The 19,248-nt window shown below is 39.3% G+C and overlaps 1 protein-coding gene across 2 annotated transcripts in view; it reads left to right on the forward strand.

The window, feature by feature from the left end:
* Positions 1-782, forward strand: part of si:ch211-243g18.2 (uncharacterized protein LOC559906 homolog) — a 30,860-nt gene extending 30,078 nt beyond the window's left edge. The window contains exons 10-11 of one of the 2 annotated variants that reach the window (XR_004566034.1): positions 183-580; positions 633-782. Coding sequence is in view for 1 of the 2 variants with exons in the window: in XM_034192326.1 (XP_034048217.1) it covers positions 183-298 (116 nt within the window). In the remaining variant the exon portion in view is untranslated. Of the gene's footprint in view, positions 1-182 lie in introns of both variants that reach the window. The other variant, XM_034192326.1, reaches the window with a different exon arrangement.
* Positions 783-19,248: the final 18,466 nt, after the last annotated feature.

The raw sequence follows: 19,248 nt of genomic DNA on the forward strand, positions 1-19,248 counted from the left end.
TGTCATCTCTATCTCTTCTCATTTACATCTTTTCTGACTGTTCTCAGTTTTCAAAATGACTATTTTTCTTGTCATGTCTTCTACATTAAAATCATACCATCTAATTTAATTTTACATCATGCTGTCACATCTCTGCTAATACATGATTTAATTTACTATGATGTCATGTCCTGTTTGTGCAGAAGAGCCTGATGTTCGCACCAGGAAGATAGTAAAGGTGGTGACGCAGACGATGGTGAACGGTAAAGTGGTGGATGAATCCAGCGAAGTGGAGCAGTTTGAGGAAGACAAGAAATAGAAACACAAGCCAGACAGAAATAAAAAATAAAATATGTAGAAGTCACAAAATAAATGGAGAAATAATGAAAAGAGGCTGATGTTTCATAGACATTCACTGAGATAAATAGTTTTAAAAGTAATATTTTTGAGCATAACTGTTTTGTTTTCTGAGAAATCTACCTGTTATCTATATCAGCTCCACTTTGATTTTTGCTTTTCTAAATAAAGCTCCTACAAATTCAAAGCATGTTAAGTGTTACAGTGTAGTTTGCATACTAACACCAGTTTACAGTGAATATAGGTGTGTGTGAGAGACATATGAACTGAGTAATAGTCATACTCTTGTAGTAAAGTGGTGTTCTTCAACAAATTTTTCTTCTGGTAACATTACTGTAGCTGACGTATAACATACTCCTTAAAGTACAATATCACTGAATAATCTTTGCTGTTTTTGAGTTGGTACTGCATGAAAATCTGAATAAAAGGGTTCTTTAATCATGTGACAAGTACTTCTGTCTTCATTGTTTCAAATATGCTTTTTTCCTCTATAATATATCTGAAAAATAACAGTCTTGGACTTTTATTTATGCTCTAGACTGTTTACATTTCATATACATGCAAACAGTTGGTGGTGCCAAATACCTGAGGGGACCTTTCATAATAGAAGCAACATATATAATTAATTTTTTATTAATTAATATAATTAATTTATTAGACATCCAAGCATAACAGAAATTCACTCATATGACCAAACTCATAACAGAAAAGTCAAAAACAAAAAGATAAGAAAATAAATACATGGTGCCTAAAGGTGTAGGCAGAAGCAACGCTTATCCACGCCTACCCTCCTGTATAAAATCATCAGGCATATATGCCTGTTCATAGACATTTATACCCAACACAATCTGAACACAGCAGCACCTAGTTACAGATAAAAGAAGTCAAATATTTCTCCAGACAACTCACAAAAAAAGAAGAAACCCCCCCGAAGGTTCCAGTACAACAGCCTCTACATATAATGCAACTCAACCATATTAATCTAATACATATCTACCAAATACCATTTGTTTGTATAAATGTTTGACCCGGTTAATATCTGGACATTGCTTAAGTTTCTCTGGTAAATTATTCCATTTTTTTGGGCCACAAATGGAAACACAAAAGCACCTCCTAGTCGTCCTAGCGCCCACAATTTAAAAATAAAACGTACTCCTTAAATTATACATTCCTTCTCTCAACGTAAAATATTCTTGAATTCTGGGAGGTAATTGTTTATTTCTTGCTTTATGCATCAGCTGAACAGTCTTAAATGTAATCATATCAAGTTTTAATATCTTTGATTTAATAAATAACGGATTGGTATGATCCCGAAACCCTGAATTATGAATTATTCTTGATGCTCTTTTTTGAAGGATGAATAATGATTGTAAAGTAGTTTTATAGTTATTACCCCAAACTTCTGCACAGTATGTCAAATAAGGTGCAATCAATGTACGATACAAAGTATGTACATTGATACATGTACATTGAACATGCCCCACTAAATTGCTTACAGTGCAATTGATGGAGAAATAGAGTGATCACCTGGAAAGCACAAGACTCAAAGGTCAGGTAACTTAATTGGTAGTTGAGAAGCTATGATGCAAACTATAAGCTCATGGCCATAATTACAGCACAATCATCAAACAACTCCCAAGCAACCAAGAAGTATGGCGTAAAAGTGTAATGCTAGAACTCGTATGAAATGGTATGAAAAAGCAGTGGTGTGTCAGAATATGGTTGAAAACAAAGGGCTGCACATAAAAATGTGCTTGTATTAGTATTGTTTTCAAATCAAAGCATTTTCTTTATTTAAAACATTTTTGGTTTAGTCTAAAAAAAAAAATTCTCCAAAAGCATTTCTTCAAAAAATGGGTCTTCTGAAGCCTATTTCTCATTGTTGATGTTACAATTTGGAGGCAGAGTCTAAATGAAACCGAAGATGCAGGCAGCCAGGAGACAAAATGGCTAAAAACCACAATGCTTTAATTATCCTCAGTGACAAACAGTTCAACACATCAAAGACGGGGGCGAGCATACAAAAAGAGTTCAAGCTAGGAAACAGGGTGGCAATCACATGGGAGGTGCAAGGAGCAGACTAAAGTAACAATGGCACAAACACAGCAGGGAATGATGACACCATATATTTACAAAAGGTGACCACAGAAGATATTAATATATACAAGTAAATCAGGCAATCAACTGAAAAATGAACAAGCTGACAGGTGTGGCTTAAAAACAAACAGAACGAATGAGCACAGGTGTGAAGAATCAGTGAAGTCCGGACGAACAGGGACACGTGAGGAACTAACACAACATAAGTGTTGGGAAAGTGTAGGTACATGGACCCACAACAGGGGGCGCAAATGAACGGACAATGGAATAGGTCAAATAACAACACTTTACTGTTGTGAATGTGCACAACAAATACAACAGATTGCAACAATAGACAATAGTCAATTCACAAGGTGTCGTGTGGGCAGGCTCGAAGATAGGAGACGCCTGTCCAAAGCAGAACAGGAACCACACGATTTCCTCCACCACCAGACCCCGGGAATACTGGAGCTGCCAAGTCCCGAACTCCCAGGTGGCCACTGCCTCTGCGTGTCGGATCTGGTACTGCTGGCGAGGAACAAGAAGCAAGTGAATGAGGATGCGTTTGCACCCAGGAATCAGCACGGCAGGAAAGCTACCTCCACCTCTCGTTGGAAAAACAGTCCAAAAGATAATGCACAAAAGTCACAAAGGATATTGTCAAGCAGACAGCTGAGGTACGTTACCTTCCAGGTAGAACGATATCTCGGCAAAGAGGTGGAGACGTCGTCCTGCTGATATACTCCTGCCGATCAGATGATTGGTAACAGCTGTTACAGGTGATGCGTGACAGCTGTCACCCTGGCTGCTCCTGTGAGGCGGCTGCGCCCTCTGGTGCCTGGAGCCCGCACTCCAGACAGGGCGCCCTCTGGTGGTGGGCCAGCAGTACCTCCTCTTCTGGCGGCCCACACAACAATAAGGTGATTAAACTCTAAGCAAATATCAAAACGAATGTGGAAATAAAACCTGAACATGAAACAAAACCTGAGACATAAACCCAAAATACAACATCAACTACATATAATGCAAAGACAACTCTGGAACTGAAGTGTGAGTGAAACAAGGGAAAATTGACAAGAAGGACACAAGGTAAATGAAAAGACATTCAGGACCAGGCAGAATGGAAGACAGAATGACACTGAGACAGGGGAGACATAAGGACCACACAGACGGCGGACTGATGATCACAAAGATGACTGACACATGCAGGGGAGAGAACACAACAGATTATAAGTGCGTGCGCACACACACACACACACACACACACACACACACACACACACACACACACACACACACACACACACACACACACACACACACACACACACACACACACACACACACACACACACACACAAAACTGGGGAACACAGAAATATCAAGACACCAAACCCTACAGGAAAGACATGACAGATAAAAAAGGTCAAAAGGCTCTAATAGGACACACCCACAACACAAACATTAAATGCGTTGAAAAGGCAGCAGTGTGAAGTTGGCACCAGGTTCGATAGTCAACATTTGAGTATGATTACTAATCTACTCACTGTGCCACAGTATGCACTTTTCATCAAGAATGTACTATCCAAACTGGTCCAAACCCCATGAGGTCTTGGGTGGCATACTCATTATTTAATGTGCAGTAACTCTGAAAACATAATGCTTCCCTGGAATTACAGTCAGTCACAGTGCATCCAACATGAGTCCCCCTGGCTACTAAACTGAGCATGGTGACTTAGTGGTTAGCACTGTTGCGTCACAGCAAGAAGGTCATGGGTTTGATTCCCACCTGTGGCCTTTCTGTGTGGAGTTTGCGTGGGTTTCCTCTGGGTGCTCTGTTTTCCTCTCACATTTACAGACATGCAGGTTAGGTGGATTGGAAACTTTATAATTGTCCAGGTCTCCCTTGCAAAAGAGGTCTTGATCTCAATGGGACTAACCTGGTTAAATAAAGATGAAAAGTTTTGTGCCAAGGTTGAAGACTAAGATTTTTTTTCTTTCTTCTTTTATATTTGTGTCCCTTGCTGGCTAATGCATCTATAAAGTTGCACAGTGCATAGTTAAGTAGTTATACTACCACCCCCATATTAGAATGTTGAATATCGAACCCAGTACCAATGTCACATTTTGCGTTTTGATAAATGTAGCCGCATTTTCGTTGCATGGTTTAAAAGTGGGTGAAAAAACATTCAGATGGATATAAACCAGTTTTCAACCAAAAATCAACATTGAAATTAGGTCTTGTGCCCACTGGGATGACCTCTTTCAAATCTAGAATATGTTTCTGAGACCACGCCCACATCAATGATATTTATTTGTGATTATTTTCCACCCAACATTTTCAGGTGTTTTTCTAAAGGTTTTAAAGGTTAAACTACCAGACTGAAACAGACCCACGGGTGTGTGGTGTGTGTCTTTTGCATCATCATGTATTGACTGTGATCTTGTTGTTATTTGTGATATCTTACATTATCAGCATACACTTGTGCACATGATCTTGTTCAGAAGTCATTTAGGAAATCATGAAGCAAACCCGTCATGCTTCCGTGCAGCTTTCGGGTCACGATCAGGATGTTTAACTGAAAGTTCAGTGTGCTTTGACTGCCCTCTAGTGGTTAGAGTTATCCTGCAGCTAAACTGAAATATACAGAAATATCAGACATACTGGACAAACATTTTCTGCAGAAAACATGAGATGACAACACTTATGTCTTTTTTTTTACACCTCCACGCAGCAGCTTATGTGGGGTCTTGTTTTCAGTCATGTAAATGGAAAAGTTCTTTAAAACAAAAAATAATATTATAATACAACCCCAATTCCAATGAAGTTGGGACGTTGTCTAAAATGCAAATAAAAACAGAATACAATGATTTGCAAATCCTTTCAACCTATATTCAATCGAATACACCATAAAGTCTAGATATTCAATGTTCAAACTGATAAACTTTATTATTTTTGTGCAAATATTTGCTCATTTTGAAATGGATGCCTGCAACACATTTCCATATGTTTTACCACTGTGTTACATCACCTTTCCTTCTAACAACACTCAATAAGCGTTTGGGAGATGAGGACACTAATTATTGAAGCTATGTAGGTGGAATTCCTTCCCATTCTTGCTTGATGTACGACTTAAGTTGTTCAACAGTCCGGGGTCTCCGTTGTCGTATTTTGTGCTTCATAATGCGTCATGCATTTTCAGTGGACGACAGGTCTGGACTGCAGGCAGGCCAGTCTAGTACCTGCACTCTTTTACTACAAAGCCACGCTGTTGTAACACGTGCAGAATGTGTCTTGGCATTGTCTTGCTGAAATAAGCAGGGACGTCCCTGAAAAAGACGTTGCTTGGATGGCAGCATGTGTTGCTCCAAAACCTGGATGTACCTTTCAGCATTGATGATGTCATCACAGATGTGTAAGTTGCCCATGTCATGGGCACTAACACACCCCCATACCATCACAGATGCTGGCTTTTGAACTTTGAGCTGGTAACAGTCTGGATGGTCTTTTTCCTCTTTTGTCTGGAGGACACGACGTCTATGATTTCCAAAAACAATTTCAAATGTGGACTCATCAGACCACAGCACACTTTTCCACTTTGCGTCCATTTCAAATAAGCTCAGGCCCAGAGAAGGCAGTGGAGTTTCTGGATGTTCTTGATGTATGGCTTTCACTTTGCATGGCAGAGTTTTAACTTGCACTTGCAGATGTAGTGACAAACTGTGTTAACTGACAATGGTTTTCTGAAGCGTTCCTGAGCCCACATGGTAAGATCCTTTTACACAATGATGTCGGTTTTTAATGCAGTGCCGCCTGAGTGATGGAAGGTCACGGGCATCCACTGATGGTTTTCGGCCTTGTTGCTTACGTGTAGAACAGGGGTAGGCAACCTGTTCCAGAAAGAGCCATGAGGGTGCAGGTTTTCTTTGCAGCCACTGACTCCACCAGGTGATTTTACTGATTAATATCACTTTGAGCAGATGGAATCAGTTAATCAGTGAAATCACCTGGTGGAGTCAGTGGCTGCAAAGAAAACCTGCACCCTCATGGCTCTTTCTGGAACAGGTTGCCTACCCCTGGTGTAGAAAGTTCTCCAGATTCTCTGAATCTTCTGATTATATTATGGACTGTAGATGATGGAATCCCTAAACTCCCTGCAATTGAACGTTGAGAAACATTGTTCTTAAACTGTTGGACTATTTTTTCATGCATTTGTTCACAAAGTGGTGATCCTCACCCCATCTTTGCTTGTGACTGGCTAAGACTTTTGGGGATGCTCCTTTTATACCCAATCATGACACTCACCTGCTTCCAAACAGGTGTTCTTTGAGCATTCATCAACTTTCCCAGTCTTTTGTTGCCCCATTACAACTTTTTTGAAATGTGTTGCAGGCATCCATTTCAAAATCAGCAAATATTTGCACAAAAACAAAAAAGTCTGTCAGTTTGAACATTAAATATCTTGTCTTTGTGGTGTATTCAGTTGAATATAGGTTGAAGAGGATTTGCAAATCATTGTATTCTGTTTTTATTTACATTTCACACAACATCCCAACTTCATTGGAATTGGGGTTGTAATAATGTTATTTCAAATTGTGAGTTGGTGCATATTTACAAGGGAAATCACTCAAAATTGTCAAATATTATTGGATTATTATTCATTATATTATTTGGATATTATATATCATATTATATTGAGTGAAATAGTAAATACTGGTCAAATCCCACACTCGGGTAACAATGGTAAGTGTATGGTGTTAAGAAGGGACAGTACTCCTATATTGTCACTTTTATCTCCTCCCCATGTTCAATAATCATTTCATACATGGAGATATGAAGAGGTATTATCAAGTAATGATGTGATGTATTGATAATGGTCCAATGATAATTACCTCCACCGGTCGAGTTTGTTTATTTGTCTGTCTGTTTGTCAGCAGGATAACTCAAAAAGTTTTGAACGGAGTTTGATGAAATTTTGTGGAGTGGTTGGAAATGACAAGAGGAACAAGTGATTAAATTTTAGTGGTGATCCGGATCACGATCTGGATCCAGTAATTTTTTAAATGATTCTTCACCTTTGCGGGATAGGGGGAATTTTGACATTCTAGTTTCTAACTCCACAAAAACAAGGCAGAAAGGCTTGAAAAAAATTAGGGTGTAACATAGTCAAATGTTCTATCAAACAACAAAGTTTGGTGATGATCGGATCCAGATTCCAGATCTGGTGATCCAGAATATGCAAAAATATAGGGAAAATAGAAAATGTGTCAGTGTGAGGTGACAAATGAAGCTAGAGATGCACAACTAACACCAAATTATAGCTGAATCTGTACTGATTCAGTAAGGTGTCATCAGATTTGATGTAGCTTCAAATGTTATGGAGGTAGATCCAGAAGAAAACCGCCATTACCAAAAAAACATTTTTATACAATAACTTTTGAACTAATAAAAACATAACAGTGATTCCAAGTTCTAGTGGTATATTTTCATGGTCAAGGATGTCAAATATAAAGGAAAGAAAAGTGTATGTATCATAGTTTTGGTTGTAACACTGAATTGTTGAACAGATCACTGTGCCAAGGAGGGAATCTCTTTATGGTCAGTGACCCTATGGCCTTGTTAGTAAACGATGTCAAATACAACACACTGCAAAGAGGAAATCCCTCATGACAAACTACACAGGGCTGGGGAGCACAATTAATTTATTAGATGAAGGTCTATCATTTGGCATTATTATATTTTAGTGGCAATGAATATCACTATCCAGATTACTTCACTTAGCAAAAGCAAAGTGATGAGTCAGCAGTATACTCAGCAGTGGTTAAGTTCTGGTTCAGTGCACATCACTGAACAAAGTACACTAGGTGCAAAACCCACTCCGAGGTGTTGATGAATCACACCTAGGATCCAGAAAACCCAGAGGCTGACATCAGCACCCTACTGTCGCATATGTTCTGCTTCGGTGCACTTCACTGAATATATATCATTATGTGGCACATGCAACACTTAAAAAAATAGTTCTATTTCAGAATTTACTGTTATTTATTTAGAGAAGTGTTTCACAAATGTTAAAAAAATTAATATATTTGCAGTTTAGTTGAATAATAAATTGAATTTTGTCTCATTTTTTTTTGTCTATAAGCACATATCAATATCAGTGCTCAGATGACAGTAGCTTCTGGGAAAGGTGCAAGTTGCAATAAACTGTGATGCCAAGCGCTAAGGATACATGCTATCCAGTCACAGCAGATGAAACTTTTTTTTACTACTGAGCAAACATCATTGTTAGACTTTTTTAGGTTCAATGATTTCAAGGTGTGTAGATGTTATGGCGTCAGTGACCCCATGGCCTTGGCAGAGGTTTGCACTCTCTGAGTGCTTCTGGTTAGGATATAACATCCAAATAATATAATATCCAAATAATATAATGAATAATAATCTAATTTTATTTGACAATTTTGAGTGATTTCCCTTCTAAATATGCATCAGCTCAAAATCTGAAATAATAACATCCCAGACATTACAGCCTTGTTGAATGGACATTTCATCTTTCACCAAATAAAATATTCTTTCCATTGCCTGAATGAAAAAACATTCATTATTTGTTTTAAATAATGCCAAAAACGATCTTGAAAATGTAGTGTGTACCTGATGCTGTGCATTAACTTTTTCATGTACATGTGCTTTGCTTAGTCCAGCAAAAAATTGCGACAGAAATTTGAAAAAACAAAGAAATTTGAAAAAACAAAGCCCGCCATGTTTGTTTTTAAGCTACGCGCCATTGTTGCTAGTGTGAGTGTGAGAGTGTGCGGTGGTCACACCATGCAATAGCACAAAACGTATAGAACCAAAATTGCACGCTAAATAGAACCAAAATTGCACAGTAAATGGAACACAATGGCAAATGGTACGAATGATCCGTATCATGTGACATACAAAGCACCAATCAAATGACAAGGATCTGTTTAGGCATTAAACACTAATAAAAAGTCACATTTCACCTTTCTCTCATTTATATGGTCTTTGACCTTGGATGACCTTGAAAAGCAAAAACAAACAAACAAACAAAAAACAGGGTCATAACTGATTAAATCAAGTAGTTTGGATGGCATGGAGGGAGGATCGAGTGTGTTGTGTGCTGCCTGGGTTCCTGCCTTTACCCTCTCTCTCTGTGATTCCAGGTGGCGTGCTGCTGAGCTGATGACCTCACCTGTGGCTCATCATCTCAGCTGTATTTAAACCCCGGTTCAACACTTTCACCATCGCCAATAACTCAGTTCTCACTATACAGTATCTGACCCCTCTGTAGTCCTGTAGTCCTATTGTGCTCTCGTGCCTTTGCACGCCGCTCACCTTTACTTTTGCTCCTCCACAGTGATCCTGCACTCCGTCAGCTCCCAACCCATCATCCATCGTGGTCATCTCTGGTTCTTCACCTCTGGTTCAGGTTCCATCAGACTGCGGCTCCCTGTTTCAACATCGGTCCAGTCTGGGTCTCTACGCTCTAGGCCTCCTTGCACATTTACCAATTAACTGTATTTATTTCTCTCATTGATTGTGCAATAAATCTTCATTTGTTTATTTCACCTCAGATTCCTGCTTTTGATTCTTCCCCATTTTCGTTTGGGTTCCAACCGTAACAAAGTGGTTCAGTTTTGGACAGAAGACAGGTGTTGGTGTTGCACCATTTGGGTACAACTTCTAGATTAATTTCCTTTTCTTTTCTTGCCAGTAACAGCAGTCATTGACCTTTTTTCAAAAAGGAAATCATAGATTGTAAACCGGAGGGTAAAATGTACTTTTCAGGCTGGTCTTGAAGTGTTGTGAAATGTTGTTGAGCTGTTTGCAAAGGATTTCGTCAGTGCTAAGCTATTTTATGTGCAGACTCACTGACCCGATTGGGTCTTCCCGCTAAAATCTCCTCACCCACAGGTTCGGACGCTCCAGTTTATAAGTGAGATCTTTTGCAAAACTGGATGTGCAGTAATGACTGTAACTATGTGTAAAATGATTGTAATTCCTAAATGGTTTATGTGGTATTTAACTGACTGTCAAAACGTCATGTGTCAAAAGTCAGTATAAGTATTCCCTAAACAGATCTAAATGATCACTTTTACAGCCAGCTTTTTTCAAGTCAAACTAGAAGCACTCAAAGAGTGCAAACCTCCGCCAAGGCCATGGGGTCACTGATGCCATAACATCTACACGCCGTGGAATCATTGAACCTAAAAAAGTCTAACAATGATGTTTGCTCAGTAGTAAAAAAGTTTCATCTGCTGTGACTGGATAGCATGTATCCTTAGCGCTTGGCATCACAGTTTATTGCAACTTGCACCTTTCCCAGAAGCTACTGTCATCTGAGCACTGATATTGATATGTGCTTATAGACAAAAACAAACAGACAAAATTCAATTTATTATTCAACTAAACTGCAAATATATGAATTTTTTAACATTTATGAAACACTTGGCACAGTGATCTATTCAACAATTCAGTGTTACAACCAAAACTATGATACATACACTTTTCTTTCCTTTATATTTGACATCTTTGACCATGAAAACATACCACTAGAACTTGGAATCACTGTTATGTCTTTATTAGTTCAAACGTTATTGTATAAAAACAATTTTTCGGTAATGGCGGTTTTCTTCTGGATCTAGCTCCATAACATTTGAAGCTACATCAAATCTGATGACACCTTACTGAATCAGTACAGATTCAGCTACAATTTGGTGTTAGTTGTGCATCTCTAGCTTCATTTGTCACCTCACACTGACACATTTTCTATTTTCCCTATATTTTTGCATTTTCTGGATCACCAGATCCGGAATCCGGATCCGATCATCACCAAACTTTGTTGTTTGATAGAACATTTGACTATGTTACACCCTAATTTTTTTTCAAGCCTTTCTGCCTTGTTTTTGTGGAGTTAGAAACTAGAATGTCAAAATTCCCCCTATCCCGCAATGGTGAAGAATCCTTTAAAAAATTCCTGGATCCGGATCGTGATCCGGATCACCACTAAAATTTAATCACTTGTTCCTCTTGACATTTCCAACCACTCCACAAAATGTCATCAAAATCCGTTGAAAACGTTTTGAGTTATCCTGCTGACAAACAGACAGACAGACAAACAAACAAACACGACCGAAACCATAACCTCCTTGGTGGAGGTAATTAATCAGTCACAAACAGAAACTACTGTGTGGTAATTTTGTTGGCAAACATAAAAACAGTGATAGAAACCAAAGCAGACAAGTGAGGGAAGCTTTCAAAACCATAATGACAACGCTGAAGGAAGTACAAGATTCTGCGGATACACTTGGGCAACTTTTCCCTGTTTTTCATCAGTAACAGCTTCACGGTATACCCAACCCTGTTTCACGGCAGTTTGTGAGACAGGGTTATGAACTCACGCTATGGACACTAACGCTATGGTTATGGTTAGAGTTAGGAGTGGGGGGAGGATTATAAATAGCAAAAAAACAAAACAACAACAACAACAAAAAACCGTGTCACAAAAATGGGGCGCTTTTCGTGACCATGTCACGAAAATGGGGCGCTTTCGTGATGGCCCACTAAAAAAAACCCAGTGAGACTGGGTTGGTAGACCGTAGTTGTCGTGAGGTTCTTGGAAGCTTCCCTCACTTGTCTGCTTTGTTGCTACTGTATACTGCGTATTAGGTTTGAAAAGGTGCATATAACAAGCCTTTTAACTCACATTCCAAACCATTTGAGCATCCTGATTTTTTTTCCAATGGTTAACATACAGCACTCAGAACAAGACCGGGTTTCAGAAAACACAATGTGACCCCTGACCTCCTGTAAGTGGCCTGACTGTTGAACAGGAATAATGGGACTCTCTGTCTCTGAACATGGAACCTGCATTAATCCCATTACTGCTGAGTGAGCACTGCGTTTGGTTTCACGCTCCTTTTCCTCAGGGGGCTCAGGAGGGACCACAGCCGCTTACCTGCGACCACATTGCTGCACGCGTTTAATCTCAGACTGTTGCAAGAAATATTGTAAAAGGCTTTTATGTTTCAAAGTGTGACACCGACATTTTCAAGTAAATATTTAGTAAGGGAATTCTTTTCAAGCAATTATTAAAAAAATAAAAAATAAAAAAAAATCACTGGTATTTCTTGAAAAAATTGTTTATTTTATTTTATTTTTCTCATATGCTGGAAATGATACAAACATTTTTCCTTAAAGCTACAGCCTGTAGGATTTTGGGGTGTTTATTAGGAGAAATGGAACATACATTCATAAACATCTCTTCATTAGTATGTGATTACCTGCAACAATGAATCGATGTGTTTTCATTTGCTGAAAATGAGCCCTACATAGGAGCCGGCCCCCTCATGGAGGCTGCCATGTTGCACCGCCATGTTGATGCAATAGCCCAAATTGGACACTTAATATATAGCATTTGCATTTTGAATTGCACCTGGAAGATGGAATAAAAAGAACAGGAATCAGTGGTTGCTCCCCTATACACTATCTACTGGTTGCTAGGGCAGGCAAACAAGTTTGATAAGCCTTATTTTTATGAAATGGAGGATCATACATATTGCTTATCACAGGAGAAGGCAACAGAGAATGAATCTTCATCGCCAAAGAAGCGAAAATGTGAAAAGAAACAACACTGTGACTGGTAACGGGATATGCAATCTGCAACCTCACCACTAGATGGCTCTAGATCCTGCACACTGTAGCTTTAAGTAATGGCTGGATAGGTTGGTGGATTAAAAACATAATATTGGAACACTTACAGGCAGGTTTAATCTCATGTCACATGCACAGAATCTCTCTTCTGTGCACATGAAATCACGTTCTACTTCTTGCACCCAAACTTCCAAGTCTGTGCGTGTGTGTTTTTTTTTAGCAGGCTACTGATTGCAGGATAGGTTGGAACTGTCCAGCCAGGCAGATGTCCTCCTGTTTCTTACGGATGATGCGCTGGATGGCAGGTGGCACTCCACGGGGGTTTTTGGAGAAGACAATGCTGTAGCTCACTCGGTAGTATCGAAACCCCACAATCATATAGTAAGACAGGACCCTAAAGACTTGCACCTCCATTCTCAAGCAATTGATGAGAGTCCATGCAGGTGTCTAGTCCACCGTCAGGGGGTGGGGGGAGTTGGGGGGGGGGGGGGGGGTGTCATCGAGCCACTCGTTGGATCTGTTCCTGCAGCAGAGTCCGTTCTGCGTCTGTTCCAAAAATCATCCAATCCAGCATGTGGATCCAGATGCATCTCAGACTTGGACTTTGATCTGGATCTATGACAAACGCCGAGACTCAGATTCCTTGCTGTAATTCCCTTCAGCGTCTCCCTTGTTTTCACTTGGGGTCACGACAGTAGATCCGAGGTGCATCAGCACATTGATTTGGCACAAGTTTTATGCCGGGCCTCAGATCAGATCTCTCTGATTTCCTGAGTCCTCACATTTCTGTGTGTATGCATTTCTATAAAGCTGAAAATTCAGCAACTATGCAATATGTGGTGCATGCAGGTAGCTCTGTACGTTATGGAGCTGGTGTACACGTTGAGCTGGGTTTGATTCCCAGTCATGCAAGTCTGTTCCCTTAGAAAAAAACAGTCAGGATCTTTATCAAATGAACCCTGATGTTCATCATCATTAACCAGTGTTGTATAAAATCACACTTAAGTAAAAGTACAGATACCCATTAACAAAATGACTTTGGTAGAAGTTCAAGTAACCGACTGAAATGCTACTCAAGTAAAAGTCTTAAAGTATCTAGTATTTATTGTACTAAAGTATGACAAGTAATGTACAACTAAATGTACTTAAGTATTGAAAGTAAAAGTACAAGTAAATGTTAATAATAAAAAACGGACTGATTTTTTTTTTTTTTTTATAAAAGTTTATCTAGGCTTGTAAATGACTGGTAGTATTAGTCAAAATACTGAAAATTGTGCACATCACACAATAACACTTCAGAAACAAGGTTTCAAAACCTAAACAAGAGTAGACTACTCACTAGGTGTTCACAGGAAACAGTTATTTATTTCTATATGTATTTATTTATTTTCATTGTTACATGGTTTTATCTTTTCTGTTGTGTTTTGTTTCATTAGGTTCTTTTTGTCTCCTCTAAAATTGTATTGTAACTATTAGTTTATTATTATTGACTATTATTGTCTATTATGTAGACTATTATTGTTGTTGCTATAATATATGAATAAAAATAAATTTAAGAAATTTCAATTTGACTCTTTTACGACAACGAACACAAATCAACACAAACGTGCTGATGCGAACAGCTTAATGCTACCTTTAACACTGAAAACGCCACAGACATGCTAACGCGTTAGCTTCGGTACCGTTTTTAAGTTATAAAATACATCTATCAACTGTTTTAGAAGACCATAACAGGTTGGTTTAACATAAAAATATTAAATATTACTCACAGACATATGCTCTTCAGGGTTTTAGCAGGGAAAAAAAATTAGGATAAAGCGAAATAAAATCCACGAATCGTAGATCGAAGCACTGCTTCGACCTGCGAATCACTGCTTTGATTGGTTCAAGATTCAAAGCAAAGCTGCGCTGCAGAAAAGTTGATTACAGACCTGCGCAACGGCAAAAAAAAAAACCCTACCGGACATGCCTCATGACAAATCGGCCTGACTTTGTTGCAGTAACTAGTAATCAGTGGTGTCTTTGGCTGAAAACACGACTTTTTTTCGCGTGTGTGTGTTTTTTTTTTTTTTTTTTTTTTTTACGAGTAATGGCATGGCGCACAGAAAATGTATCGGAGTAGAAGTATGCAATTAAGGTCGGAAATGTAGTGAAGTAAAAGTGAAAGTAAGCTGAATGAAAAAAAACTCAAGTAAAGTACAAAGTCTCCCAAAATGTACTTAAGTACAGTAGTGAAGTATTTTTACTTTGTTACTATACAACACTGTCATTAACAGATGTTAAAATACTGTCCGGTCCAAAAACAAGGAGCAGTCATATAGTCAGGAGTTAGGGTGGAGAATCAACGGAGGAACGTGGAGTCAGGGAGCAGACAAGGAATGAACAGGAGAACACACAACAGGAACACGAGGGAAAACCCCTACAAAAACAATGAGCCAGAAAACCAAGGTTACAAAGTGATGAATTTAAAATAGTGACATGTAATGAGGAGATGAGAGACAGGTGTGGTGATTGTGATGTGGCACAGCTGTGGCAACACCAAGTGACGGGGCCATGCCTACAAACACACACACTGACAAACAGTGAAGCATTGAAGCATCAACCTACAAGAAACCCATGGTGAGTATAACTATAACCTCCAAAAAAAAAAAAAAAAAAAAGATAAACAACAGCAGAACTCAACCATAGATCTGTGCCAGAAAACCAAAGCAGAACTCAAAAATGCCAAAAGTATAAAACAAAGGTAAAGAGACCAAAATCAACAACATCAAACAGGACATCAGGACAAGGGGTGGAACACAACAAAGACACCTCATCTCCATTGTCATAATCAAGGGCAATGATGCTCAAAGACTGTGGTGCTGTACCGTAAATCTGCTAGGAGTTGTCCAAAACTGATTGAGGGAAGCTTCCAAAACACCGTGAGACCTCTGAGGAAGTCAACTTTTGTGCTTATGATTAGGGAAACTGTCTACAGTAGAACTTTTGACTGTTACACCATCAGATATACCTCCTCGCGGGGTGTAGCGTTCACTCACAGATAGTCCGACAACCGGCCCTGAATTGGGCCAGATACTGGCCTCTCTCTCCTAACCTGTGATTGGTTGGCGGCCGAGACGCTGACATCAGCCCATGTGTCAGCCTCACATTGATGTGGCACGAGTGCTGCTCTCCTAGCAGCAGGTGGGCATTTGACTGGGACAAAACACTTGTCAAACGGTAACATAGGTATCAAACTCAGGGAGGAGAGAAACCTCCCCTGGAGACTTCGATAAAGTTAAAAAGTTATTCACAGATTCGAAGTTCACAGCTCAATAATCTTAAGAGAAACATTGTAGAAAAACAAACACTATTTTCTAACCTCAGGAAGATAGACATTGAGCTACAACCTTAATTTTATACACGTGAGCCGTCCTCTGGGCCGGGAAAATAACACTGATCTGAATGAGCAAGCGGCTGAGAAACGGAAGCTTAGGAACCTACAAAGTCTACAAAGTGCAAAAACAAAAAGAGACACCAGAAAAATATTCAATAAATTCAGGTGTGGTGTCACCATGTTCACTGAGCACATCAGTGGTCTCCAGCTGGTTATACTACAGCACTCAGTTTGGAAAAATGTCAATGTGAAAAATTTTGGAGAATTTTTCATTGTTTATATTTTCAATAGCGTCACTGTTATACGGTGTAGTGACACAGAATTTACTGCACACATCAGTGGGGTCCTGCTGGTTATTCTACAGTTTGGAAAAATGTGCAAAAATTGAGTTTTAGTGATTTTTTTCAACATTAAATTGAGTAATAAAATAAGCGATACAATTCACCAATTCAATAAAATTCAATTTATGCACAAGTATTTTGGAAAGAACTTGACTTTTAGGCAAAGTGACCAAGACAACTGAAACTTTGAGGAATGATCGTACACAGATTGTTTAAGTAAAGAATATTTAAGAAAGTTTAAGTACTTTGTGGGATTTCTTAAATTTTTTTTATGGGTTCTGTTTTTTTGGGGGGGGGGGGTGGTGTATATGTATATACATACGAGGGCTGTCAATAAAGTATAGGTCCTTTTTATTTTTTTTTCAAAAACTATATGGATTTCATTCATATGTTTTTACGTCAGACATGCTTGAACCCTCGTCCGCATGCGTGAGTTTTTCCACACCTGTCGGTGACGTCATTCACCTGTGAGCACTCCTTGTGGGAGGAGTCGTCCAGCCCCTCGTCGGAATTCCTTTGTCTGAGAAGTTGCTGAGAGACTGGCACTTTGTTTGATCAAAATTTTTTTTAAACCTGTGAGACACATCGAAGTGGACACAGTTCGAAAAATTAAGCTGGTTTTCGGTGAAAATTTTAACGGCTGATGAGAGATTTTGAGGTGATACTGTCGCTTTAAGGACTTCCCACGCAGCGAGACGTCGCGCAGCACTCCCAGGCGCCGTCGTCAGCCTGTTTCAAGCTGAAAACCTCCACATTTCAGGCTCTATTGATCCAGGACGTCGTGAGAGAACAGAGAAGTTTCAGAAGAAGTCGGTTTCAGCATTTTATCCGGATATTCCACTGTTAAAGGAGATTTTTTTAATGAAAGACGTGCGGACGGGTCCGCGCGTCGAGACGCAGCCTGCGCGGTGCGGCGGCACAGGAAAAACACCTCCGTGTTGATAACCATTTGTAAAATCCAGGCAGCTTTTGATGGCTTCCAGTGGAGTGAGTATCTGAGAAATTGTTTAACAGCAGGACATGTTCCAACTTGTCCTTAAGGCTTCCAACAGAGGTGTTTTTCCTGTGGCGGAACGTCGCGGCGGCTGCGAGCCAACGCTGCAATCCATCCGCACGTCTTTCATTAAAAAAAATCTCCTTTAACAGTGGAATATCCAGATAAAATGCTGAAACAGACTTCTTCTGAAACTTCTCTGTTCTCTCACGACGTCCTGGATCAACAGAGCCTGAAATGTGGAGGTTTTCAGCTTGAAACAGGCTGACGACGGCGCCTGAGAGCGCTGCACGACGTCTCGCACCGTGGGAAGTTCTTAAAGTGACAGTATCACCTCAAAATCTCTCATCAGCCGTTAAAATTTTCACTGAAAACCAGCTTAATTTTTCGAACCGTGTCCACTTCGATGTGCCTCAAAGGTTTAGAAAAAATTTTGATCAAACAACGCGCCAGTCTCTCAGCAACTTCTCAGACAAAGGAATTCCGACGAGGGGCTGGACGACTCCTCCCACAAGGAGTGCTCACAGGCGAATGACGTCACCGACAGGCGTGGAAAAACTCATGCATGCGCACGAGGGTTCAAGCATGTCTGACGTAAAAACATATGAATGAAATCCATATAGTTTTTGAAAAAAATAAAAAGGACCTATACTTTATTGACAGCCCTTGTATATATCATTCTGTGGTGGAGGTTGAAGCTGTGCACTTTCACAGTGATGTTAAAATGTGTCTGCTGCCATCTTGTGTTACATAAGAGCATCACAACTTGAACAGAGGTTGAACCCTTATTTCACTTTCTAAATTGTTTTTCTTTTTAGTATGTTTTTTAAAAATAAAATTCCAGTTTAAGTTTAGTATGCCCAGAGTTCATGCCTTCACAAGGTATGTGCTGAAAAGGAGTCAGTGGCCCCCCGCCCCCCATCCTCCAGTATCTGCAAGTATGGTGAAAAATGCACATTAAAACATTGATCAAGACAACAGATCTCTTAATCTCTTAATCTCATCTTAATGTCTGTAATGTTATGTCTTACATTTGCTAAAAGGTGATTTCACTGTGTAGAAGTGATGTAGCTGTACTTTATTATCTTGTATAATTCCGTTAAAAGCAGACATGCATACATCTTTAAAAAAAAGAAAAAAGAAAAGGAAAACAAACAATAAAACAAAAATAAAAGTAAAAACTAACGGAAACTGAAAAATTTCAGTAACTCTGGATAGGACTAGGAATGACATGATATCAGTTTTTCATGTCCAATATCAGAATCAGAATCGAATTTAAGGGGTGGGGGACTAATACACTAATACTGGTACATTCACTGATCCCAATGCCAATACTGATCCCAATCCAATCCCATTTTTCCTGTTAGAAAATAACCAGTCTGTTAATAAAAACATTTATCTGGATGTACTTTTTTTTTTTTTTTTTTACCTGGCCATGTTACAGAACATTAGC

Source organism: Thalassophryne amazonica, chromosome 17 (genome assembly GCF_902500255.1).
Source record: "Thalassophryne amazonica chromosome 17, fThaAma1.1, whole genome shotgun sequence".
NCBI classification, from domain to species: domain Eukaryota; kingdom Metazoa; phylum Chordata; class Actinopteri; order Batrachoidiformes; family Batrachoididae; genus Thalassophryne; species Thalassophryne amazonica.